The sequence below is a fragment of the Xiphophorus couchianus genome, chromosome 15, assembly GCF_001444195.1.
Source record: "Xiphophorus couchianus chromosome 15, X_couchianus-1.0, whole genome shotgun sequence".
Classification (NCBI taxonomy): Eukaryota; Metazoa; Chordata; class Actinopteri; order Cyprinodontiformes; family Poeciliidae; genus Xiphophorus; species Xiphophorus couchianus.
In genome coordinates this window covers 9,814,351-9,839,085 of record NC_040242.1, presented here as the reverse complement: position 1 = coordinate 9,839,085, position 24,735 = coordinate 9,814,351, and the positions used below count along the sequence as shown (strand labels likewise).

The window sequence follows — 24,735 nt, the reverse complement described above, 5'->3', positions numbered from 1 at the left end:
TTAGAAATTACCTTGCGCAGCTTTTCAATCATCTCTTCAATACTGATGTCTCCATTCTGAGAAACTTTGCTCTCCATCTTTGTGAGCCACTCACACAGCTCCTTGTTCTTCTCATTGAAAATGGCCCACTCATTCAACTTCTCGCTCACCTGCTGCCTGCGCAGGGAAAGCTGAGGAAATAAAGGCAGAGAAAGTACCAATTAATAATTTGACAGAAAAAATATAAATGAAAGAATTGGCTTTCTTAGAGAGTAACGTGATGCTTAGATTAAAGAAACAGGAGCAATAATTTATTTAAATTTTAATTCTTGAAACATTGTTCAGTGTAATCCAAACAGCCCATCCCCGTGAAGCTACTGGATCTTGTGACGCCTGCAGTGTTGGAAATAAATGTGATTAAGTCAGGACAGCTGAGCTCAGTGTCTGCAAACAGCTGTTCTCACTTTCTATTTCCAATAAGGAGTGGTTTAAGTGGAACCAACCCAAACATATTTAAACATACTTTTCAATTATATGCCAATGATATTATTTCACACATTAATGTTGGATCTCTTTGGGTGAGAATACTTCTCTGATATTGTGATGCTTTAATAACAAACATTATGCAAATGTGTTGATTGTTATCAGAGAAAAAGCCTGGACTGCTAACAGTGTTTCATTCAGTTTATGAGCAAGGCTCTCCGTTTTAGATAAGAGAAATTGAAACATTGAGGCTCCTTAGATTGTCAGCAACGCTATTTGAAGAACTGTTAGAAAAAAATTTAATGTATTTTTTTTACAATTTTTCCATTGGATATAATTTTGTTTTTTGCAATATTTAGAGGACTAGATGAAAAGTCCAATTTAATGTAACCAAATGCGAAAATTTGGATTCCCTGCAGAGATAATTTAGATGTAAATCAGCAGCTAACAGTGAGCACAACTGAGGAAGTAAAAGACATTTGTCTTATAGATCGCCTTTGCTATTTAAACAACTCAGACTTATATATATTTAACCTTTACACCATGCAGGCAGACAGGAACAGCAGACGGTGAGACAACTCATAACGTTAAATGGTTTAATCCTTGAAACATTTCTCCTCTTGAACAGTTAATTGTGGAGTTCCTCAAGGGTCAATTTTAGAACCTTTTCTTTTCACTTTTATATGCTTCCCTATGACCATACCAATCTTAAAGCCATTTTATTTCACCTTAATGAGGATGAAAAGGAGATCTATAAGCCCTTGAATCACGACAAGAGTTTGAGATGGTGATTTTGGTGCACAAAACATGTCTCTAAATTGTAGCTGGCTTCATATGGTGGTTATTATTTAATTATCAGGTGTCATCTTCGGCCAAAAATGGATTATAACAAAGAAGCATTTATAAGATATAATGTATTTTTTCTAAAAACGACTTCATTTTATAACATCATACTGTGTTGACCCATCTGATGCTCATACCAAATTCAGCAGACCTCTTTACAAATTCACTCCTGTGTTGCCTTTGCAACAATGCCTTTAGATAACTGAAATTAAAATTTGTCTGTTTTTTCCAGATTTGAATTATTTTGTACAATCAGTTAAATATAGTCACATTATCTCAATTCTCTTAGCTTTTCTGAACAACTTCTTTTGATTTTAGATACTTTAAGTGATTCAACTTTTGCAGTAAAAGCTCCTAAGCTTTCAGACAACTATTGCGCCCCTCTCACTTGATTCATTCAAAATCCATCTCAAAACACATTCATTTATTTAAGGTTTTAGTTCTACTTTGCTTAATAAGTCGCTTCAATTAAGAACATTGCAAAGTTGAAATTAATTAAAGCTACTAAAAGCTTATTAACTGGGCAGATTAAATGTTTGTTGTGCGCATCCTACCTGATGGCAAACTTCCTCCCACTGACGCCACAGCAGCTGCAGGCGTTCCTGTAAGACTGTGACATCATCAGAACTGACCAGACCCTCCAAGGAATCCCTCAGCCTGAACAAGGAAGTAAGGTCATCAGTCCATCCCTCCACGTTGCTCTCCAGCTCCTGAATCCATGGCAGAAAAACAGAGAAGCAAAGCTGTTGCTGGAGACCTTCCTGTGTTTTGGGGATTTATCCATCCATCATCAGCAGCCAGAATCCAACCAAAGCAAAGAGTCTCAGCAGTAGCGAAAGCAGAAGCAACGTCAAACCAGCGAAACAGCAAACAGACGAGTTATTTAGATTTTTGTACAGCAGCGTCTAACCTTGAGTTGAAATGAAATCCCTACATTCAATTGTGAAAGCAGGACACAGCAACAGAGCCTTCAAACCTTGTACGTCCTCCTCCTCCTCCCTCGTCACTGTGACGGTTCTGCTGCGCTGTAATCATTTGTGGACCTGGAGAATGTCTCCATTACGCAACATGCACAAAAGGAAGCGCACATTCACCCCCACAGAACCAGGGATGCTCTCTCTTTCTTTCTCTCTCCTGCTCACGTAATCACTCCCTTTCTTCCTCCCCGCCCCCCCTCTCTCTCTTTCTCTCCTCAGCTGATGCTATGTGCTGCTGCATACACACTCTTCCTCCTCCTCCTCTTCCCCTGAGGAGCTGAGGACGTGCCATGCATCAAACATGACTGCAGATACTGACCACCGGCTGAACAAGAGCCGAACATCATTGATTTTTACAGAAAGAAATTTGCAAGAGCAGATAAAAAATACATATATTTTATATACAAAAATGTCTTTTAAATGTGTTACGGATCAGAAATGCAAGGTCATTAATCAAAAATAAAAGCAATCTGATTAAATACATGCAAGGTCACACGATTGCAAACAGATGGATAAAGTTTTTTTCTGCCTGTCTGTTTATCTGTTTGTCCAGGTGGCACGTCGGATTACAGAGGTAACAAGAGGTCAAGTCTGAGTCTGAAGGTTTGTGTGTAAACACGTGATTACTGAAGGAAAAAGAGAGACGAAAAAAGAAAATGCAACTATTAATTGATAGAAAAGGAGAAAATAAGTCCTCACCTTGCACCTGATTTGCTCGGAGTGCAGTTCCTCATGATGCTCAGGGAGCGCCACCGACAGCTTTCTCTTAAAGGCCCGCAGCTTCTCCAGCGACACGTCGATGCCCTTCTCGCATAGCTCCCAGTTCTACACAAACAAACACTGCAAGAATTAGAGCAGAAAACCGACATCTACACAAGCTGCAGGATGCTCAGAGAAGTTATGAATTATTCCTGCTACTTTATCAGCAGCATCAACAAACTACAGTGCAAGCAAATGTGTCCTTGAAAAGAGTGACACGGGACTATTGTAGCAAACAAAGTGGGGAATTAAGAGAGTTAAATAACAAAAGAAGGTAATTCTGCTCCAAATAGATTAGTCTGTGGCTATTTTTAAAGTAGTCCAAATGAGGAATTAAACAAACATGGTTAGAGATTCAGCTCAAAAAACCTGAATCAACAATCCCAGTTAAAAACAATTAATTAGTTAGTTATACGTCTCCAGTGAGAAGATTAAATACACTCATTACTGGCATAAATATTGATCCCCTTCACTTGGAAAGCTGCAGAAAAACTACACAGTTTTGTAGTCATAAACAAGTTTCTTCCATAATTTCTGCTGGATAGCTTGCTTTATCTATTTAGTAGGATCATTGAGTCAGATGGTTGACACTTGGACACAATTTGTTGTTCTCACTGGACAAACATTTACTATTAGAAGACAGGAAGTTAAATTCCCAAGCTGGAAGATGCTGGACACCAGTATCATTGTCCACAGTGATGTGAGTTTATCACAATGGACAGAGAGCCAACCACAAATGAAACCCATGCTTAAAAATCAGCAGCTCAGCCACATGGTTGAACCAAATGGAGAGCAAAGCTCAAGTAAAAAGTAAGAAAAAAGAGGCAGGCTCGTTGATCTCAGAGGTGTAACTGCACCTCCAAACTAAAACAAATGTGCATTTCGGTGAATGGAGTAAACCTATTGAGCAGTTTAGATGAGGAGCTGAAAGAGTTATCAATTCAATATACTTCATGAGAAAAAAAAATCTCATACACTTCTGAGAATGATATAATGTTTGTATCTTAATTATTAATTTAATGTATTCGGCCATAAAAAATTATGTTGTAATTATTGAGAAGGGGGCAGGTTTATACAAGATTTTTTTCTTGTTCCTGGTCCGTTTTCACTTATGGTTTAGTTTAGTTTATGGTATAGTTTGTGAAATAATGATGAAAATTGTTAAATCGGTTGAATAAACTGATTCACTGAAGCTTGTTGGATACACCGATCAGCTCGCAACATCTGCGACTGCGTATCCTGTACAACTGGTATTTTGTATCACAGCATATCTTTTCAAATATTTTATAAACATATTATCAAGCAAAATGAAGCGTCATTGTTTTAATTTGCGAATCCAGACCTTAAGCAAGGCATGCAGCTCCTTCTTCTGCTCATTTAGGCGGTCGTGAGAATGCTTCCACCTGTCGTGGATCTCCATGAGCTCCGTCTGCAGAGTGGACTCCGCCCTGACGTCAGCCGACAGCAGCAGGCTCCTGCCGGCCTCCACCGTCAGGATGTAGACGCCTTGTTGCCTCTGAAGCACTCGCTCCCTGAGCTGGAGGAGCGGGGACAGAGACAGAGGGCAGAGCAGGTTCAGGTTTACTAAGGGACTCTAAGGTTGGAGACAAGATGAACACTTAGGGTTTAGATCTGATCTGCATTTCTATGTGGAGTTCATTTACGGCACTTTTCTGTTGTATTTCAAAGATGCAAACTGCTGTAGACGTTTGAAACAATATAGTACAACTTCAGTCAGTGACGTACTTGTATCTGACCCAGGAGGCTTCGGGCCTCCTGCAGGGCCACCGGTTCTCCTGACTGATGTATGTCTGGATCGCGAGTCACTTCCTGCAGCCACCGCCGCAGCTTCTCTGACATCTCCTGGTAGTTCTGCCACTGTCGCACCAGACTGTCGATGATGCCTCTCCGCTGCTGAGCCCGCCGCACCACACACTGCCACTGGTTGCTCAGCAGAGCCAGTTTCACGCTAAAGTCGTCACTGTTTCAGGACGAAGAGTGACACCTGTAATGTGAGATTTTATTCAATGAGTGGAAAATTACTGAGTGTTTGTGGCATCGACCTGTCATCCACTTGACCCAAGTCCAGCAGCCGATGGCCGTCGCTGATGATGGAGTAAAGGATCTGCTGTCTGCTGAACATCTCTGCCTGGAACAACTGCAAGTTCATGACTATTGTTAAAGTACTGCACACAATACATACACACATACAGCAGCTTCTAAAATTATTTATACACCTTGAATGTTTTAAAAATATATTGGGAGGAGAAATAATGCACACAGTTTTCAACTTTGACTTTTAAATTGTATATTGATTTTTATCATGCTGTTAGTGATAAGTGCCAAACATAGAAAAACATTGAAGAAAACAGATTCAGGAGAAATGTCTAACTTCGTGGTCTCTCTGCTGCTCCAACAGACTCTGGTAGTTTCCTGAAATCTCTGCTGCCAGTTTCTGCTCAGTCTGAGAGAGGAAATCCATCCAGGCTTCACATTTCTGGAGGAAACTCTGCTGCTGTAGCAACACCGACTGGAGTTTACTGCAGACAACAAAAAGAACAAACATACTAAATTAAAATTAACAGTTTATTTTACCAGTTTGTGAATATGTTGGGAATTATAGTACCGAGTGTTAAACCATCTCTCATTTATCTCTACTTAGTTTCCAGTCAACTTTTGTAAACCGTAAACATTTATCGTGGTCTACATCAATGGTTCGTTGGATGATTATTGAAATCTTAAAAAATTTGGCTTTAATGCCTAGTTTTAAAAAAAAACTGATTTTATGTTCACACCTGGCATCTAACATTGAGAGCATATTATGCAGTGTCTGTTTTAAACAGGTAAGAAAATCTTTATTTTGAGACAAAAAAGTGTCCATACCATATAAAAAAATAAAACAAAACTAATCAGCAAGTAAAAGAACACAGCCATCACAAAGAGCAAAATAGGGAAAGTGGAGGACAAGAGAAGAAATACAAAGCATAAAAATGTCATCTGTAGCCTACAACTTATTCTAATTTGTACCTTTCTGTGAATCTGAATGCTTCTATTTGCTTTTCACTTTGCTGCTGTTACACATTAATTTCCTATCTGAGGGACAATAAAGGATATTTCTCTCATAGCCCTAATATAAAGCAAATACCTGAAACATGACCCGAGTTATTGGCCGTCTGGTCTGTTTTGCATGTCTTAATGACTGCCAAGTCAAAATTAGGTAAGTAAATAAATAAAAAATAAAAAACATGTCTGGTAATGGACAAAAAAAGCAGTAAAAGTGCAACAGAAAAGTCACAAAGCTCAAAGAAGCATGAAAACCTGATGTTTGGCTGAAGTATAAAAAATTTTAATGTTTCTAAATCTAAAGAAAACTAACGTGACATCAAATGTTTTGGTTACCTGAACCTCTCTGTGAGGTGAGCAGAGTGAGCGGTCCAGGTTCTATTGAGATTCTGAACCCGTTTAACATCTCTGTCACTGACTGGTAGTCGGTACACCAACTCATTGAGACGCTCCAGGTCTGGAGACAGGCTGCTCAGCTTCAGGAGCTGTGCCTATGAAAAGCATTGTTCATTTAAAAAAAACAAAAAACTGAATAAATAATAACATAACAATATAGACAAATACTGAATAAATTCTAGCTATGACAGGAATGTTTGTACCTTGAGCCTTTCTATGCATGTCTGCACCACAGTGAGGTCCGGTGAACCGACTGGGTCAGACTCCTTCAGCACCTCCTCCGCCTCTTTCGCCTTACATATCAATGCGTCCAGCTGCTCCCTGAAGCCCTCGCAGGCTTGGGAGTCGCACTATGAACAGACCGACACATGGTGAATAAAAACAATAAGATAGCAGATTTTTAACCCACCCCCACATATAAGGGGTCAATAAACTCCCCAGACAATCCAAGCTAACCGACCTGCAGTACTTCTTGCTGCCTGTTGAGGGCGTGCTCTAGCGCTGCCAGGCGATGAGCGAGCTGCAGATGGTCAGATTTGAGCGATGCAGAGGAGGAGGCGTCGACTTGGCTCTTCAGCTGCTCCTCTAATGCCTGCAGCTGCTGGAGGGACTGCTGCACCGAGTCTTGGTCTTTGAGGCAATCCTGCCATAAAATAATTAGAAAATAAAAGACTGACAGTGTTTTAATGTGTAAGTTTCCAAGAATTTGGTGAAAAAAGCATGTCACAACTCAAATATATATATATTTTTAAGTTAAGTATGACAAAAAAGCACATACAATGATATATTCTGTCGAATTTTGGTAAACAGCAAAGAGACAGTTTTAAAAAGCCGCTGCAACAGCATTAAATTCTTTTCCACTTTGTCTAGCAACGGTCTGCATCAGTGATCCTCTCTCAGACAGTCTGCTCAAACAATTAAGACTGTGACATTACACCACGACACACCCAGCATGACGCTCAGGGTCCCTGTAGTGTAAATCACAGGCTTGTCTTTCTCTTTGAGGCTTCACTCTGAAAGGGCTTTTGTGCCGACTGGGCAGAGAGTTTATATTCAAGCGGTGCAAAAGAACAGGCCGCAATTTGGTTTTCATTTGCAGGAGTAGAATCTTTGTGCAGAGCAGCAGGGAGCCAACAAGACTTCGACGAGCGCAATGCCGATTCCTTACAGAGGAGCGAGTGAGCAAGAGAAAAATGTCTTAGTCTCACACTTTGATTTCTTTGCAAAACTCTTTTTATACACCTGAAACTTTTTCACATTTTGCTACATTACAAGCATGCATTCAGTGTTTTATATGACAAATTTATGTTACAGACCAACAAAAGTGCATTGTTGAGAAGTGGGAGGGAACTGATGCATGGTTTCTGTTGTTTATACAAACAAAAATTTGTTTGTATAAACAAATTTTTTACTAACTAATTCATGTGGCATGAATTAGTTTTCAAGCCTCCTGATTTAATATATGGTAGAACTTCCTTTTGCTGTCAGACTTTTGGGAAATATCTCTGGTTGTATATTTAGAAAAGCTCGAATGGAAACATCCACCACAGTCTTGTATTCCCACAGCATGATGGTACCACCACTGTGTTTCATGCTGGGTGGGGTGTGTTTACAGTTGTGCAGTGTTACTTTTCCAGTAGTTCAATTTTTTCTTTTATTTCAACAAACCAGAACCCTTTCAACGACATGTTAACTTTCCCCATCACCCACTAATTTCCTCTAACAAAGCCTGGAGGCCTGCGTGGAACAGCTGGATTAATACTTAGGTTAAATTAAACACATGTGTAAGATACTTGAGTTTATTTAGGAGCATCAGCGTAAAGAGAGCTGAAAACAAATGCACACCAATCAATAAATTTTTGAAACCAAGCGTTCTTCTGTTTGTCCAGCTGTAACTTGGATTGTGTATTGTTGTTGCCTGACTTACGTTGCAGTCCTTTATCCAGGCGCTGCTCTCCTCCTCTGTGATTTCTCTGTCGGTGGCGCTCCTCAGCAGCCGATCTGCACGTTCTTCCTGTTTCTGGACCGCCTTGACACACTGACTGTACGCTGACCTGTAGCGCTGCCACAGACCCAGCAAGGACTTGCTGCTCCTCAGCTGCTTGGAGATCTGCTCAAGTAGATGATTCCACCTTAAACAGAGAATAAAAGTTGTTGATGTCAACTATGGTTTAGCCTTAAAATGATCCACGTAGATATTTCTAATTACTACCTGGAATTAACATCCTGAAGGGCTCTGTTGAGCGTTTCAGCCACAGATGGGTGACTCTCGGTCAGCAGCTGGTGCGTTATGGAGCCAAACTTTCTCAAACTGCTCTCCTGTTTATCCATCTCCTCTTGCAAATTCTGTGATGCAGACACAGAAAAAGATTATTTTAAACAGAGGTGACTCAAAAAGAGCAGTGAAATTTCTGCCATCCTCACCTCTAGACTTTCCACCTGCTGCTGCACTGCCTCTAAAGACCCATTAAGGAGGTGCAGCCTGGACACAGAGTATCTTCCCTCCATCAGATAACCATTAATCTCTTCTGAAGCTCGCCGGTACAGAATCCACTGCTCCAGAACTGACCGCAAATTCACCTTTATCTCACTAATCTGGTATGAAAAAAATTGACAAAATTTATATATGTGTGTGGTAAAATTAAGGAAATTACCACATGAGACAAAATAATATAAAAGAAGCTCACCATGTGGTCCAAATGAGCCCAGGTCTGGTTCAGTCCTTTAAGGGTTTCCTTCACAACGGAACAGGTGTCTCCTTTCTTATCATGGATCAGAGCGTTTCCTCTTTCCTCTGCTTTCTCTACATCCTTCTCTTTTTCTTTCACTAATTGCTCCCACTCCTGTTTACAATGATCAGTTTCTAAAATGAATCCTTTTAAAAGTACATTAGATTTGCTATAATAGAAGCATAGTGCACCAACCTGACAGTCTTTGAGTGCGTTCTGCACTGATGCTACATCCTCTATCCGCGGTTTCTTCTTTAACTTCTCCTCCTGAAGTGTGAGCCAGGTTTTCAAAGCCTGAACTCCATTCTCATGCTCTAACCAACTTTCCAAAAGTCCTTCCAATATCTGAATCTAAAACACAATCCAAAAGCATTTCACAACTTAGAGATGACATATGAGGTCCAGATCAGAATAATCTTCTCATTCAAAAACGTCGCTCTACCTTTTCAGCGATGAGCCCCTGCAGTATCTGCCATCGTCTGTTCATAGCTCCCAACTTCTCAGCAAAGTCTGTCTTGTCACTGCGCTTCCCTTCCACATCCTGACTGCTGATCTGCAACACCGACTGGTTTACAAAGTCGACAGTCAGCTGCTTACAGGTCAGATCTATTCCAAAACCCTGCAAGATAAAGATGAGACATCATGAGATTGTGATAAAAGAACTAAATCAGTTGAAGCACTGAAGGCAGGAATACAGGTTGCTCTTTGTACCTTGTACTTCTGTAAGAAGTTCTGGACCATCTCTGAACCGACAGCTCCCATTATCTTGTCCTGATCTTCCTCTATGATGGTCTCCATCAGGGTGATCCAGCTCATCAGTTCTGTGATAGCGTGTCTTGATGCAAGCTTTTCCATTTGCAACTAAAAGACAAAAGGTGAAAGTTGATAGGAGTGCAAAAAAATAAAAAATAAATAAATAAAAGAACGTGTAATTAACTTGGAATATGTATTGAAATCAACCCACAAACTATTCTCAGACCTGATGCAGTTTCTCTTGCACTACCGGGATATGAGTGAGCAGCTCAGCCCACTGGGTGTCCACCTGGCCCATGGCCGTCCTCAGGCCAGCAGTATCGACCCTTTTCAGCCGCAGAAGCTGGTTTCCTGTGCTCAGCACGGACGACCGTAATGACGACTTGGCATCCACCTCTTTTGAAAACTCCTGCAAGAGTTGAGAAATATCCAAAACGGAGCTCAAACAGATTAATTAAACGAACCAGAACGAGCTCTGTATTTTTGGTGTTGATGTGAGAACCTAACTGACCAGGAAGGCAGAGAGGTGGTCTCTGACCGTCTCCAGCTCCTGAGGGACCGTCACCGACTGGGTTGTCCAGAACTCCAGCCTGTCGAGGGCAGACTGCAGCCAGTGCCTCAGCTCTGCTGATTCACTCTGGTACCTTTAATGTAAAAATAAAAACAGGACGTAAGGGAACATTCATCACGTTTATTTGGATACCTTGAACTTTGCATGTTACAGCTCCAAATATTTGGGTTGGTACTAGATAAACGATTACATACTGGTGCCCAAATGTGGATGGAAAAAAGCTTTCAGCTGTAAATCCAGCTAAAAGTGGTTCTACACAAAAATGACTCAGGGAAGTTGGACACAAATGCATGCCACACATCAGGTTTCTTATCTTCTTGAAAACTCTTGGGTGCTTAATGTTTAATACCACAATTCTGCATTACTTTGTGTTTGTGTCACATAAAATCCAGTAAAATACAATGAAGTTTGTGTGGTAAAGTGACAAAACTTGAAACATTTAAATGGCTTACTATAAAACCAAAGGAATAAAAATCTGTGACAACAGATCCAGACCTGCTCCAATGCTTGAGCGTTGAGTCGAGTCGATGCAGTTCTTTGTTGACTTTTGTGGTGGAGGAGAGCCAGTGTTCGCCCAGCTGTGTGAGCTGGTTCTCCAGGTCTGAGCAGCTGACGGACAGGAGAAGCCTCTTTCCCTCCTCCAGCACCTGGTACAGTTGGGGCTGATGCTCTGTGAGGCTCGCCTTCAGACGCTACGAACCAGTAAACAAGTCAATTAAATAACTATTAGGTTATCATTTTTGATCCAAAGACTGATAGATGTTCATCTATACTATACAATGTTGGTATTGGTCGAAAATCTATTTTTAAAAGCAGAAAGTTTCCAACCTACACTACAAAAACAGAAAATCTTACCTGGTATTTTTTGTCTAGTTTTTCTAGTAAGAATATCTTCGAACACTTGACTAAACTAACGTACAAGTAACTTTTCGGCAAGTTATTGTTTTTTTTTTAATCAATATTATGAAATTATTAGCAAGCAAGCTACTACATTTCTGAAAAATTACTTGTAAGTTAGTTTGTCTTTAAATTGTACTTAAATATTAGCACTAGATCAAAAATTCTTCGTAAGATTTTGCGTTTTGCAGTGTAATGACAAGAAAAATAGATCCAAAGAATATTACTGTACCTTTTAGTGTCATTCATGTTTTGGAATGCAATCATTCCATTAAAAATGAGAAAACTGCTACAACTAACATATGTTATAATATCTATATTTTCACATATTAGCATTCTCTTTATCACTTTAGCTACAGTTATTATTAAGAGATACTTTGGAAGGTCTGAAGAGCCACAGGTTGCAAACCTCTCTCTAAAGAATCATATTTAGTTTTAACATTGCGAATGTTTGTGTTATTGTGTATAAAACGAGCTTACCTGATAGAGACTGATTCTCTCAAGAAGCCTCTCCTCCGTCTCCTCAACAAGACCCACAGTGGGGATGCTACACTCTACCGCCTCCAACTGTCTGCACAAAGCTTTATAATCTTCCATGAGTCTGCTCCAGGACTACAATATGGACATAGGAGAAAAGCCAGAAAGATATTTTATGACATCTTTACAGTTATGCATCCTAAAAGCGTAGCTGCTTCTAAAAATCCCTCTCACCTCCAAAATGCCCTCTAGCTCAACTCCCCTCCTGTGTGCTTGTTTCAGCACATTGTGAGCTAAAGTCATGGTGTCCTCCAGGGCTTGGCTTTCCCTCTGTGCAACCAGACCGGAGACTTTTCCATAAAGTGTCTGGGTGAGGATCATGTGGCACTCCAGTCCCTGAAAAAACTCCTGCATCCAAGAAGAAAATGTTTTAAAATCTGCTCAAAAAACAAAAAAAACCAATCAGTTTGAAACATGTTTTCTCCTTACTTTGTGTTTGTCGAGCAACATCTGGACCTTGCTGACAGAAGCGACGGTCATCTTCTGGTCGGCAGCCATCTTGTCCTGAGCGGTGTCGATCAGGTCGGTGAGATCACGGAGCGCAGCTTCATACTGAGCCTTCAGAGACAGGCTGTGGTTCAGGCTGCTGCGCCTGGAGCCCACCATGAGCACCAGCTCCTCATAGGCATCCTTAAAAAACACACCAGGTTGTTAAAGCGTAAAAAACGGTGCAGGTGGAATAAAAAACATAGACTAAGGTTTACTTGTAGTTTTAGCAGCTCCTGGTTGGAGGTTTGCTCTGATCTGAGTCCTTCTGCTTTGCTCCTCAGCTCTGTCACTTTCTGCTCAAGCTCTCTGAGGCTGTCCTCCACCTCAGACAACGTCTGCAAGATACATAAGACATTAAAATCATACTGTCCTCTTTTTTTGTCCTTTTTTATTAGTAGATCAGAAAGTACAGTACCTCTAACTGTTTGGATGCAGGTCTGTCTGTTGTTCCAACCATCTTTTGTAGTAAGTGATGTTTACTTTCAGTAAGAGCTGTGAACATAATTCTTATCTCATTCTGAAAAACACAAAATACAAAAAAAAAGTAAGATTAGCAATAAACATAAAAGATGCATTCCAGTTTTACGTTGCTACAGACCTGGAAAGTAGAGTGCTCCTGCAGCGTGTCTCTCATGCCTTCACAATGCTGTTCAAGAGCGGAGTCCAGCAGGCCCATCCGCTCCTGGAGGCCCTCCAATGTGTCCTCCATCAGGGCCCGCTCTTCTCCTCCACACAGCCGGCCGACTCCTCCTCCCAGCAGATCTCTGCTCTGGTTCACCTGTCTTGTTATCTCTTTTAGCTGCTTGCTGAGAGTCTGAACAGAAATTTTAAAAAATCCCTCAATTTAGAGAGTATGCTTTTATTGCAGTCTCCTGTGCAAACTAAAATATACTATAGGATATAAAGTGTTTTTTTTTTTCTATTTACCTCCAGGTTTGTAAGTTGAGTCTCTGTATCCTCAGAAAGCAGAACGGGACCAGAAAGCAGTTGATTCTCTGCTGAATCCAACCAGGTGGAGGCTGCAGATACTGCAGCATACAGATCCTGCTGGACTCTTTCTGATCCATATGATGCTGCGAGCTTACCGTCACCACCTGCTGCCTGTGTCGAAGAATAAATAAGACTATGTGAAAGCTTTTATTTTCTCATTAGAGACAGAAATTATCTGAAGAAATTTGACGTGAAATAGAGTTTAAAAAACTGAAATATTAGAGGATTACCTCTTCTTTAATTCTTTCTAAAGTTTGGCAGCAGGTTTCAAACAACGCTCTGGGAGACCCAGGGTCCTGGGTGGGAGCCTCACTCCTCAAAACTACATTTGGACTGGACAGACAGGACCGGTGAAGAACCTGGACATAGAGACACAGTTTTAATTAAAAAACAGGTCACTTTTTACAACTGAGTATTAGGGCCAGGTTAAAAAAATAATAATAATTATGAGAATAAAATCATAATATTGCAAGAAAAAAAGTAATATAACAATGAAGTTAAAATATTACCAGAATAAAACAAGAATAAAGTCATAATATTACTAGAATAAAGTCTTAATATTAGGAGAATGAAGTAATAAATTCATAACTCCTACAAGAAAACATATTAAAAATTTAAATAAGGAATGTTGAGCAAGTTATAATTTGGTATCGATTTACAAACAGGACATCCTTCATAATTTGATGTTGATGAGTTAAAAGAATATCAGCAGAAAAACTATTTTGTAAATGAGGGAGTCAATTTCAAAGAAAGCTGGTCACATCAGACTTTGATAACTATAAGAAAGCCTTGTTCTCATGAAAACAACTTTCTTTCTAGTAATTTTACGTCTTTCTCCTGTTAATATTGTACATTTATTCCACTAATTACATCACATTATTCTTGTAATTTCAGAAAAAAGTTATTTTTCTGCCTGGCCCTAATACGCCATCATCCGTTTTTTCAAAATACCACAGAAAACAGGAACCCTCAGTGCTTGATGTGCGTACCGGACTGAGCTGATCTTTTTCCAGGGTGTTGAGGGAGAGCTGCAGCTTTGTGCTCTGATCTTTATTCAGGTTTTCCCATCTTTGTCTCAGTTGGTCCAGATGAGAAAAGCTTTCAGACTCCAGCAGGACTCCACCAGGGACAGCCTCCTCACTGTGGGAAGAAGGTTTCTATATAATACTAACATGTCTCCTCTGCATCATGACAAGGCAGATTACACTGTTGTATAATGTAACATCTTATAATTACTTTTTAAAAATGTGGCTGGTGTCAACTAAAAACAATGTACATGTTAATGCTTTATGGCTTTTTACACATCTTTACCAGGATTTACACATTGAATCAATGTTATATGTCGCTAAACACACATATAACTACAACTAGCAATAGTTACAGCTTAACAATGTTAAGCTAGCTATTGCTAAGCTAACAGCTAACTGCAGTGTTTAAGAACAGCAAAGATACAGATATAAATCGCAGCACCTGTCCCCATTAGTTGTCTCATGCTGACTGAGTAACTCTTCCCCGACGCTGGCTACACACTGCAGCAGCTTCCTCTGCTCCTCCACTTGCTCCTGCAGCTCCTGAAACATATCAGTATTAATTTTACTTCTATTATTAAATCAAGATGTTTCAAAAATATGAGGCTTGATCAGTGTGAAATAAAATCCAGAGAGATTGCTTTACCTTCTGTCTCAGCAGATTGTCGTGGTGCTGCTGGCAGCGTGTTGAGCGGGCCTGAGACAACCAATCCTGGACATTTGGACTCTGCGACAGAGAGGAGTCTGGCTCACTGTCCTCCTGCTCCTGTAATGATCCCTAAAAAAAAAAGATAGTAGATATAAATACGTTTCACAAAAACAGTCTCAAATTGTAAACGCTGTCATTTTCGTGGTAGGAGAAATGCCACTGGCACAGTTAAATAAAAAGCAAACAAAAAAGATTGCTTTGTTATTATTGGGTTGTAAATTACTGGTTAGGGAATAAGAAGGGTGCCTTATTCTCATGTAGGAATGATTTTTAGAAGAAATCTTGTTTTTCCTCAAACAAAGGAGAGAAACAGACCTGATGCTTTGCATTTAGTGTTTGCATGTGATGAGCTAGCATCTTTTTGTTTGAGTGACACTGAAACACAAGCTGCTGTTGTTCTACAGAGGGAAACAGTGGCCTTGTCTGAGAATGAATGACCTTTAGAGCTTTTTCAACAATACGACCATTTACTCTGTGACCCAGCTCAGTGTACAGCTGCAAAGCATAAGAAATAAGCCATAAGTGAGAGGAGGAAAGGAGGCCAAGCAGAATATATGATTTCTGATCTCACCTGTATGTCAACCTGTTTGTCCTGCAGCATCTGCTGCAGCTCCAGCAGGCTGTCTTTGAGGGTGTGCAGTTTGAGGGTCAGCTGCTCCGCCTCTTCCTTGGTTTCGGCGCGACCCTCCAGCAGCAAGCTTTCGCTGTGGACGGACAGCTCTGAGAGGTAGGAAACTTTCTGCTCGATCTCAAAGAGCATGTTCTGGAATGACAAGAGCTGCAGTTGAGACAATGACAACACTCTGTGTAGGCATTGTTTGTTTTTGAAAAGGCTCCGATTTAATCACCAAGCGGAGAAAATGTGACAATAGTCCATCATTTATTAGTCCTAAAACTAAAATTACTAGAACAGTGTAAAAACGATTTTAATAGGACATTTGACTATGAAATATATATTTGCTTATAAATTTATATGTCTTATGTAATGTCCTGAAGCATGATGAAAACCACTGAAGCAAAAAACAGAGAACTCAAAGGTTCAAAATGAATAAATTATTTCACTATTAAACCATGACAAGATCATTGAAATAATTTAACAGACTGTTGTTCATATATGAATGATCCTTATGAATGATTCTTAGGCAATAATATTGCTATATACTGTAACTACATAAATATATTGTTTAGCTGTGTCCCTCCAACATATTTCTTTACACTTTTACCTTGTAATATTCAGTGTCAAACCATCAAAGTAGATTTATTCTGAAGCTACTAATCCGGACGTTTTTGGACCTTTGGAACTGAGCACCGCAGGAGATATTTGTAAGCTATAATCAGCTTAATCTTTCTCAGCTGCAACAAACACACTTCAAAATGCTTATTTCTTTTGCCTCAGCTGCAGAACAAAAAACTCACAATAGTCTCATGCATTATACATGTACAATATGCAAAACCGTAACATTTGTGGATTAAGCACTGTCGAGAAAAGAAAGAAGGTCCATCTTCAGAAAAATAACTGAATTTCTCTGAATATTTTGCACAAGAACCCATCATCAGTCTTCATAAGATATGCAACGATTCACAAGACAGTTTTAGAGGAAAGTTTGAAAACTCAAAAAGTAGGGAAAATCAGGAAATCAGAATTATTATTTTAAGTGTAGAAAATAGGTAGAAAAGCAATATTAACACTTTTCTGCCACACATGGAAAAACTTTTGGATTTTTTGGATTGGATTTTTTACTTGGCTTATTTTGACAATGAACACATAAAAAATAAAATCTGATGCAACTTTAGCATTTCTCTATCTAAAAAACTTTGTGCTCACAAACGGCAGCTAAGGTCATGTCTGTGGTGTGGCTGCTGAGCCTTTCTGTCAGAACTGTCTGCAGAGATACTGTTGTGGTGTGTGAGGAGAAAACCTTCCTCCTGCACTTTTGCAAGGTCTCTAAAAATTAAAAAGGCACTATAACCTGAGATTGTTCAAATGGTACAGCAGATTGGCAATTAGAAAGAGAAATTTGTTTTCTTGACATAAACAGACCTTGCAAAAGTGCAGGAGGAAGGTTTTCAGATTTAAACCAAATGCAAGGAAGACTAAACTATAGAAAGAAAAATACTATTAAATCAGACCATTAAAGACTATTGACTATTATTTGTAGGTGTTACAAAAGAAACATGGATAAGAAGAGGACCAATGTTCAGCAGAGCTCATACATTGCCCTAATTTGGAGAAAGTTGTTCTAATTTAGCAGTTTCGGCTGGACTAAAATAGCACAGTAGCATCATACCAGGTGAATGAAACAATGGAAAGATGTTATTTCTGGAACAGTGAAGTCCAATAGTTTAACTTGTTACAGTTCACTCTCTAATGAACATAGGAAAGCATATCCTAATATATCTGAATTATTTTTTTCCCTTTGGGAAGGAAAGAGCAAGAAAAGCAGTAAATTAGAAACCTGAACAAATCAAGTACAGACTGTTTAATGCTGACCAAAATGTACAGATTTGAAGACGGCAGAAATGTGAGTCTGACCTGACAGTCGATGAGCTGCTCCTCCATGTCCATGTCTTCATTTTGGGGCTGAAGAGCCGAGCTGAGAGTTGCCCGAGTGCTGAGCAGCCAGTGGTCCAGCTCTTCCGCCTCGCTGTGGTACCGCTGCAGCGCCTGCTCCTGTCGCTGCTCCTCGAGCTGTTCGCTCAGTTTCTCCTACAGAGGTCAACCATGTTGGATTCCCAGGTGAGGATTAGAGCATATTACAAAGAAAAAATTCAAACACAGACAAGAATATTTTCTGGTTTCTACCTCCAAGAGCTGCCGTTTTCCAGATGCCTTCATGCGAATAGTGGCCATTCTTTCTCCCAGTACGGTTAGAGTGGAGCGCAGCGCCATTTGGTCCCCAGCCTTCCCATCGCCGTCGTTGTCTGCCAGTTCTTCAGAGAAACAAGCCTGCAGCTCACCAATCTCATCCTGCAGCATCAGGATCTCATCCATAAGAGCCTGCGCAGATGGCGACAGAGAAATGTGAGAATCTGATGGGATTGAATTGAAGGGAATGAAGACAGTGAGAAAGCAGGGAGAGAACTGCCCAATAGCAGCTCAAACAGAAACTGTCTGCTGTAGCTGTGATGTTGGCATAGCAATGAAGAATGGTGCCATGCAGTCTGTGCAACCAAGTGCAATATCAGTCCCTTTAATCTGATTTCACACATCTGACTTGTTTTGTTTTTTCACAACATCTACAATAATTTCTGCACTGTATTTTGCTTTTCAGGATTTCAGCTAGTGAGCCAAATATTTCTTTCTAACCTGGTGGGCTGCCATTTGGCTCTCAGGGGTCTTGCTGGGTTCCAGGCCCTCGTTCAGGGCCCCTTCGATGGACTCCATCTTGGTGGAAATGGACTGGAGGGATTCCTGATAGTGTTGCTGCCTCTCCAGGGCTTCATACAGGCTTTTCTGCTTCTCACTTATCTGTGGTAAGAGATAAATAAGGTAAAAAATGAGGATTAAGAAAAGAACTAATCTTAAAGAATTGGAGACTGTGGACTGAGTTGGAGGGAAGTTGTTTTTGTGTCACCACTTCTGTGTTGATTTGATGTTGTTTGTTGTTATTATCCAGATCAAACACCTCGTGACAACCCACTTTCAGTTTTTGAAAAACTCAATCTTTTTCTCATTACATGGTTCCATTTAATGTCACAGTAGATTTTAGCAAAATTTACTTCTCCCAAAGTCTTCCCAATCAGTCAACAGGCTGGCAGAAAATGCTATCGGTAATTTTTTGTAGATTTGGTGACTTCAAATAACTCACTGTTATTTTTTAACTACTTTGTCATCCTGTTCACTCGCAAAAATAAAAAATAATGCTCTTTGTCTCACCTATTTTGTTCAAGTTCCAGTTTTTAAACTTTTTAATATTGCTATTACTGTAGATATAGTAAAGTTTACATTTTCCTTGTAGCCATTTCCTAACTTGTAAATCTCAATAGATATCTGACTCTAATCTTTCCCAATTTGAAGAGTCTAAAGAAACCGGCTTTTGTGATATATGTCATATTTATACCCCAAAGAAACACAGAATCATGCATTAATTAAAAAGTAAAAGTTACCAAACACTGATCACAAATGCTCAAGTTACATTTATTCTATAGTCCCAATATTATTAGAAATTATGGCTTAATAAATTTTTTTTTACTACTTAATAAAAGTATCTAATAGTTTAGGTTTCTAAATTTGAATCCATTGAATTTCATTTAAGAACTAAGAGGTTTTATTTTAATAAATTGTACACGGGACCTATTACTACTAACTTATTAGTAATAATAAGTTTGAATTAGAATGGTGACAGTAATATCTACAGGTATTAGGTATAAAGTTGTGCTTTTCAATGTAGAAACACTTGTTAAATCATCACCTAGCTCCACCTTTATATTTGTTGAAATGTATTCCAGGTTTGCGGTGTAAAAGACAATTAGTCGCTTCCATATTTGATTTTATCCAGCTAGATGAAGCTGAAGATATCCCATACCACATTCTTGAGAGTTTCCCAGGATCTCTGCAGGTCGTCCAAGTTAGCAGCACTCGTCTCCATTGACGGGTCGTACAGCTCCTGGAGCGGCGCTCTGCTTAAAGCAGTCCGACCCTACGGCACAACAACACAACAAGCACAAATATTAAATGTGGTACTACAAGGCATATGGTATTCCAGTGTGTCCTCATATTCCTAGACATACACCCAACAACAGATTGTAACGAACATTTTGTGCCCAAAATAGCTTTGAAAAGATGACCTGTGCATTTCCCTGGGAAATGCACAGGTTTGTGAGAATTTAAGACTGCAGGGACTACCATGCTATGAGATAAATCTGTTGGTGTCTTTCCTGTTATCTAAGCAGCTTCCTGCCACGGGCTCATTAAATAAGGTTACAGTCATGACACTTTCCTGCTGTCACTTTCCAAATGGCCCACTGTCTTATTATTGACCTTATCAGCTCTTCTGCTCTCAGTTCAGTAAACTGAATATCATATTTAATGACGGAATAATACAACTGCAGTCTTAATGTCATGTTGGGTTTGATTCTAAGCCTTGTTACAGCAAAACAAAGATAGCGAAAAAGAATTATTAGGCCAAAGAGATATACAATGCTGATGCAATAATGAAAGAAAGACACAGCAGATCATCTACAGGTGAATCAAACACCAGCTGTGTTGGTGATGGATGTCAGGTTGTAGAGGAAAGTAAAAAAAATGAATGCAGAAAAAAACATGCTCCTCCTTTCCAATCAAATATTAAGCGTTCTTATATTCTTCATTTTTAAAACCCAGCACCAAAGTTGGTTTAAAAACAAACTAATTGCTACAACATTCTTCATTATTTAGTATTAAGTAAAAAAATGAGAGGGGAGCCAAGACAGAGCAGACGTCTAGACTTTTAACAACTGTAATCCCAAAGGTATCGTGAACATTATCAACACCTTCCTCCCGTTAGAAGGGAGGATGTGTTGCATCCAGGCCAAAACATCCAGTCTCAGAAACAGTTTCTAACCAGATAAAATCAGACTGCAAAAAGCTCTACAGCTAAAACACTGCAACACAGAACAGAAGCTAACAGAAACAGCAGTGCAAGAAACAAAAATATCCTATCGTATGAGGTAGTTTCTCCCACTGAAAATACTTTTTTTGTTATATTCTCTGTACACATTTCACACAGGAAAATAACTGGTGACACACGGCTTAAAACATCAGATATAAATAATCACAAGCTTCTCTGTAAATAACCATTAATTTCAATGTTTAAATCCTCATAAAATAATATTTTCATCACCTGCTATGATGATTTTTAAAACTGTAATTTTTTAAAGACGGTAGAGGTCCGATTTGGTTTTGATTCCTTTAGCAAAGCAGTTAGCTTTAGCTTCCAGATCCAAGCTAATCTGGATTTATGGTAAGTTATTTACTCCAGGTAAGATAATAAGTACTTTTTGAACTCCACTTCCTGTTTATATATAAACCCCGATGGATGAACCATTAAATTTGACAATTACACAGTGTTTATTCTATGGGGATTTCAAATGTTTCTGCAGTTGCATCTTAAACAGATGGTGGTTGGTGAGTAATGGAAGCTGGGCAGGATGAGGATTACTGGGGTGGGATTTGCGAGTACCTGGTTAAGAGGAATGTCAGCAGCGTTAGCCCCCGGAGAGGGGGAGCGGCAGGCAGGGGGAGAGGAGACCTCGCTGTTGGTGCCCTCCTCCCCTGACTCCTCTGTCACGGGGGAGAGGAGTGTGTGGCAGCGCCCGGCTGTCATCTGACCACAGATATGCAACCGCACACCAAAAACAAAAACACATGAAACAAAAGCATGCAGGGGGAGAACAGGGGAGACGGGAAACAACAGAAAAGAGCCACATCAAAACAGGGGAGAGAGGTAAAAATAAGGAGGGAGATAAAGAGAAAGCATAAAAAATTAACAGGGTAGGGCTTTGCAAGGATTAATAAGGTAGTAAATAATTAAATATCACACACTGATATGATCAGATTACTGGTACTGAAATAAAACACTGCACACACCAGATCTCAGTGAAAATGACTGAAATTACAGAACAGGGTAAAGGAATGGCCTCCACCCGGAAGCTGACACATGCTGCAGGTTTACACTCAGTGATTGTTCACACCACACACCCACATACTGTAGAGTAACAGTTACAGAACCACAGAAACCTCATTTTCTGTAGAAACACGTGTCCTTCACATATGGTATTTGATGCAGAAGTACAATCAACAATAAGTTAGTGTTATCTTTGATGAAAAATGTCTAAAGCTTAGCTTACAGTAGCTAACAAGGAGGGTAAAAGCAGTGGCAGTTGTCCTAGAACCAGCGTGCCTGCATGCTTCAGCTGAAATGTGAGTCAAGCATATAAAACTCAGCCTACTGACTCAGGACATCAGCACAATCAAAGGATGTTTTTTTTTTTTGTCTTGCCCTGGCTTTATGATGCAATGAAAAGCACCAAACTGCATCGGAACGAAAGCTTTTCAATCGTTTCATACAATGACTCTAAATTACACATGACAGAGAGAGAAAAAAAGAAAGCTTATGGTAAAACTGCACTTCCAGTCACCAGCAGTACCAGACTTGAAAGCTGTTCATGAACTGCTTTCACAAATACTCAGATTCAGTCATATCCTGTTTCCTGGCCCGTGGAGGCTAAATACATCAAAACAACGGTGGCAAGTCAAGGAAGCAAAAAAATATGAACGCCTGAGAAACATGCAGGAAAAAACAACAGAGGAGAATAATTATGAAGGAAAAAATATTCTTCTGCATAGGCACTCAGCTTCAGGCTAATATGGCATTAAAGGAAGAAAGAAAATAATATATTTGTACAAGAAAAATTTGATTTCTGTTTCTTTTTGTGCAAAAGTTCAGGTACTTAAGAAGGTAGAGACAAGGCTTGGTGATATTAAGGCTGAATCTTCCCCTGCTACAGGCAGCTACAGGCAGCTACAGTCTAATCCATTGTAACACTTCTAAATAGATATTGTTAACTTTGAGAAAATATTTATATTTGTGAGTGACTTTCCAAGTGCACCTTCTAACCCTTTCATGCATAGTGGTCACTACAGTGGACAGCTATCTAAAAGCCATTTTCTTGTGCTTCCTGTGGATTTTTATGTTATAAATGCACACAGATCACTGAAGTGGACACTAATGCATCATAAAATATACCATCAACTACTGGCCATCAGCTGAAAATGCAAGAAATTATTTTTGTTAAATACAATATGGCCGACAGCAAAAAAGCATGAGAACCGACCCGGTCCCTCCTTCTACTGTAGACGACTCTTGCAAGTAAAAAAAATATTGTGACATCAGATAACCCCTGAGGAACAATACTACTGATGTATTTTTCAAATAACAACTTTGTATTTGGACAAAATTACAATTGATCACATAAAAAAAAAAATTTTTTTTTAAATTATTTTTACAAAAAAATGTTCCTGCCTTTTTTATGCCTTAAGAAAAGAATTTTAAAAAATGGAAAAAAAATTCTGACACAAAGGATCATAATTCATGCATCAGAGGGCTAAAAGAAAAGCTCTATGTTTATGATCAGAAGCCTGTAGACCTTTGCCCTCTCTCTGTCACTATCACTTGGAAATGTAAGCGTGATACAATAAAATATTTTTATTTGGGGTGCATTTCCACCAAGGTGGAAATGTTCTGCAACAGATATTTGCAGAACTCTGATCAGTGAGTCTGAGATTGCCTGAAGAAACTAAAATAATGCATCCTCAATCCATGGAAGAGTTGAAAGAGGGAATTTGAAGCAAATTACTAGCCAAGTATCTTTCCAAACTGTAATTTAGGATAGTCACTAGAAGTTTAGGAGCATTCTGTGTAGTCATCTTGGACAAAAAAAACAACAACAACAAAAAACACTTTTCAAAGAACAGTGGGGAATTTCTTCACAGATTCATCACTTTGAGTGTATCACGTCAAGAAGCTTTCTCACTCACCATAACGACAGAGGGGTGGGCTGGAAGCTGCTTGCTGGCAGCTGAGCCGGCGTTTCCCACGACGCCGGCCAGCTCCTCGTCGCTCAGCTCCTCCACGCCGTCCGACAGGCCCTCCACCTCGGTGACGGTCAGGAGCATGGTGGCATGCTTGGCCTTCACCGTCAGCATCTTGCACTTGGAGTGGAGCGAGGCGATCTGCTCCTGGTAGCCACGGATCTTTTGGGTAAGCTCCTGTCAAAACATCCCCCCGAAGAGAACGGATCATCACCAACCCCCCTCTCCAAGGATCAGGAGAGTGAGGTTCAGCCCACAGCAGATGATCAAGAGCTCCTGGTTACAGCAGAGTCCTGATGAAAGGAAGAGTTGCTTTGGCCGGACTCATTCTCTCCTCTCCTTCGACTCTTTCGGCTTCACAGTGTGGATAAGTGTACAAAGGGAACAGAACTGCCTCTCTCAGTTTTCCCCCCTCTCTGCGTCTCTGAGCCAATCAGAGCAGCACACAGGCTCCTGACTCAGATCGGTTAGTGAAGCTGAACCGACAGGATGTTCGGTTGAGGCAGAGACCCTCGCAGAAATACTTCAAAATCCCTCAGACACTCCCTCTTGTACACATATGCACAAATGGCAAGGGAGAGAAAACAGGAAGTGATCTCACTCCTAAACTCCCCGCCCCCTTTCCTTTGCCTTCCGCTTCCCATCTCCGCCTGGTCGGCAGAGCGCATTCCTGTTAACAAAAGGGAGCTGCAAGGAGAGAGGGGCTGCTCAGGGGACGAGAATGACAGAGCAGGCCTCAAATTACAGCTCCTCCTCCAACTCTCCTCCTCCTCCTTCTGCTCTCTCTGCACCACAGATGGTCAATGCACTGATAAACAGGTCACGTGACTGAAAAGGCCAGCAGAGTTGCAGCTCAGCTTAAAGATCAAACTTGGACATAATCATACTGTCAAACCGAGGTAAAAAGCGGAACTTCCTTATCAACCATAGAGAGAATATATAAATCTATCAAATGCAAGA

The 24,735-nt window shown here is 40.0% G+C and overlaps 1 protein-coding gene across 9 annotated transcripts in view; it reads right to left on the bottom strand.

Moving 5' to 3' along the window:
- syne1a (spectrin repeat containing, nuclear envelope 1a) overlaps nucleotides 1-24,735 on the bottom strand; it is a 145,469-nt gene that overhangs the window by 16,433 nt on the left and 104,301 nt on the right. For 7 of the 9 annotated variants that reach the window (XM_028040635.1, XM_028040641.1, XM_028040637.1 and 4 more), the window contains 38 exons: nucleotides 23,722-23,952; nucleotides 21,365-21,508; nucleotides 19,730-19,843; nucleotides 18,511-18,672; nucleotides 18,007-18,201; nucleotides 17,737-17,910; nucleotides 15,775-15,966; nucleotides 15,141-15,272; nucleotides 14,937-15,037; nucleotides 14,456-14,606; nucleotides 13,697-13,825; nucleotides 13,404-13,577; nucleotides 13,075-13,290; nucleotides 12,892-12,993; nucleotides 12,692-12,811; nucleotides 12,417-12,617; nucleotides 12,162-12,335; nucleotides 11,931-12,062; nucleotides 11,049-11,245; nucleotides 10,494-10,626; nucleotides 10,209-10,391; nucleotides 9,941-10,090; nucleotides 9,672-9,848; nucleotides 9,425-9,580; nucleotides 9,188-9,343; nucleotides 8,925-9,095; nucleotides 8,713-8,846; nucleotides 8,428-8,632; nucleotides 6,961-7,143; nucleotides 6,704-6,850; nucleotides 6,441-6,595; nucleotides 5,434-5,581; nucleotides 5,105-5,199; nucleotides 4,788-5,022; nucleotides 4,384-4,578; nucleotides 2,982-3,107; nucleotides 1,860-2,015; nucleotides 12-170 (listed from right to left, as the gene is read on the bottom strand). In XM_028040635.1, coding sequence (XP_027896436.1) covers nucleotides 12-170; nucleotides 1,860-2,015; nucleotides 2,982-3,107; nucleotides 4,384-4,578; nucleotides 4,788-5,022; nucleotides 5,105-5,199; nucleotides 5,434-5,581; nucleotides 6,441-6,595; nucleotides 6,704-6,850; nucleotides 6,961-7,143; nucleotides 8,428-8,632; nucleotides 8,713-8,846; nucleotides 8,925-9,095; nucleotides 9,188-9,343; nucleotides 9,425-9,580; nucleotides 9,672-9,848; nucleotides 9,941-10,090; nucleotides 10,209-10,391; nucleotides 10,494-10,626; nucleotides 11,049-11,245; nucleotides 11,931-12,062; nucleotides 12,162-12,335; nucleotides 12,417-12,617; nucleotides 12,692-12,811; nucleotides 12,892-12,993; nucleotides 13,075-13,290; nucleotides 13,404-13,577; nucleotides 13,697-13,825; nucleotides 14,456-14,606; nucleotides 14,937-15,037; nucleotides 15,141-15,272; nucleotides 15,775-15,966; nucleotides 17,737-17,910; nucleotides 18,007-18,201; nucleotides 18,511-18,672; nucleotides 19,730-19,843; nucleotides 21,365-21,508; nucleotides 23,722-23,952 — 6,105 coding nt within the window. Of the gene's footprint in view, nucleotides 1-11; nucleotides 171-1,859; nucleotides 2,016-2,215; nucleotides 2,233-2,981; nucleotides 3,108-4,383; nucleotides 4,579-4,787; nucleotides 5,023-5,104; nucleotides 5,200-5,433; nucleotides 5,582-6,440; nucleotides 6,596-6,703; nucleotides 6,851-6,960; nucleotides 7,144-8,427; nucleotides 8,633-8,712; nucleotides 8,847-8,924; nucleotides 9,096-9,187; nucleotides 9,344-9,424; nucleotides 9,581-9,671; nucleotides 9,849-9,940; nucleotides 10,091-10,208; nucleotides 10,392-10,493; nucleotides 10,627-11,048; nucleotides 11,246-11,930; nucleotides 12,063-12,161; nucleotides 12,336-12,416; nucleotides 12,618-12,691; nucleotides 12,812-12,891; nucleotides 12,994-13,074; nucleotides 13,291-13,403; nucleotides 13,578-13,696; nucleotides 13,826-14,455; nucleotides 14,607-14,936; nucleotides 15,038-15,140; nucleotides 15,273-15,774; nucleotides 15,967-17,736; nucleotides 17,911-18,006; nucleotides 18,202-18,510; nucleotides 18,673-19,729; nucleotides 19,844-21,364; nucleotides 21,509-23,721; nucleotides 23,953-24,735 lie in introns of those variants that run through there. The other 2 variants (XM_028040639.1, XM_028040643.1) reach the window with 2 other exon arrangements.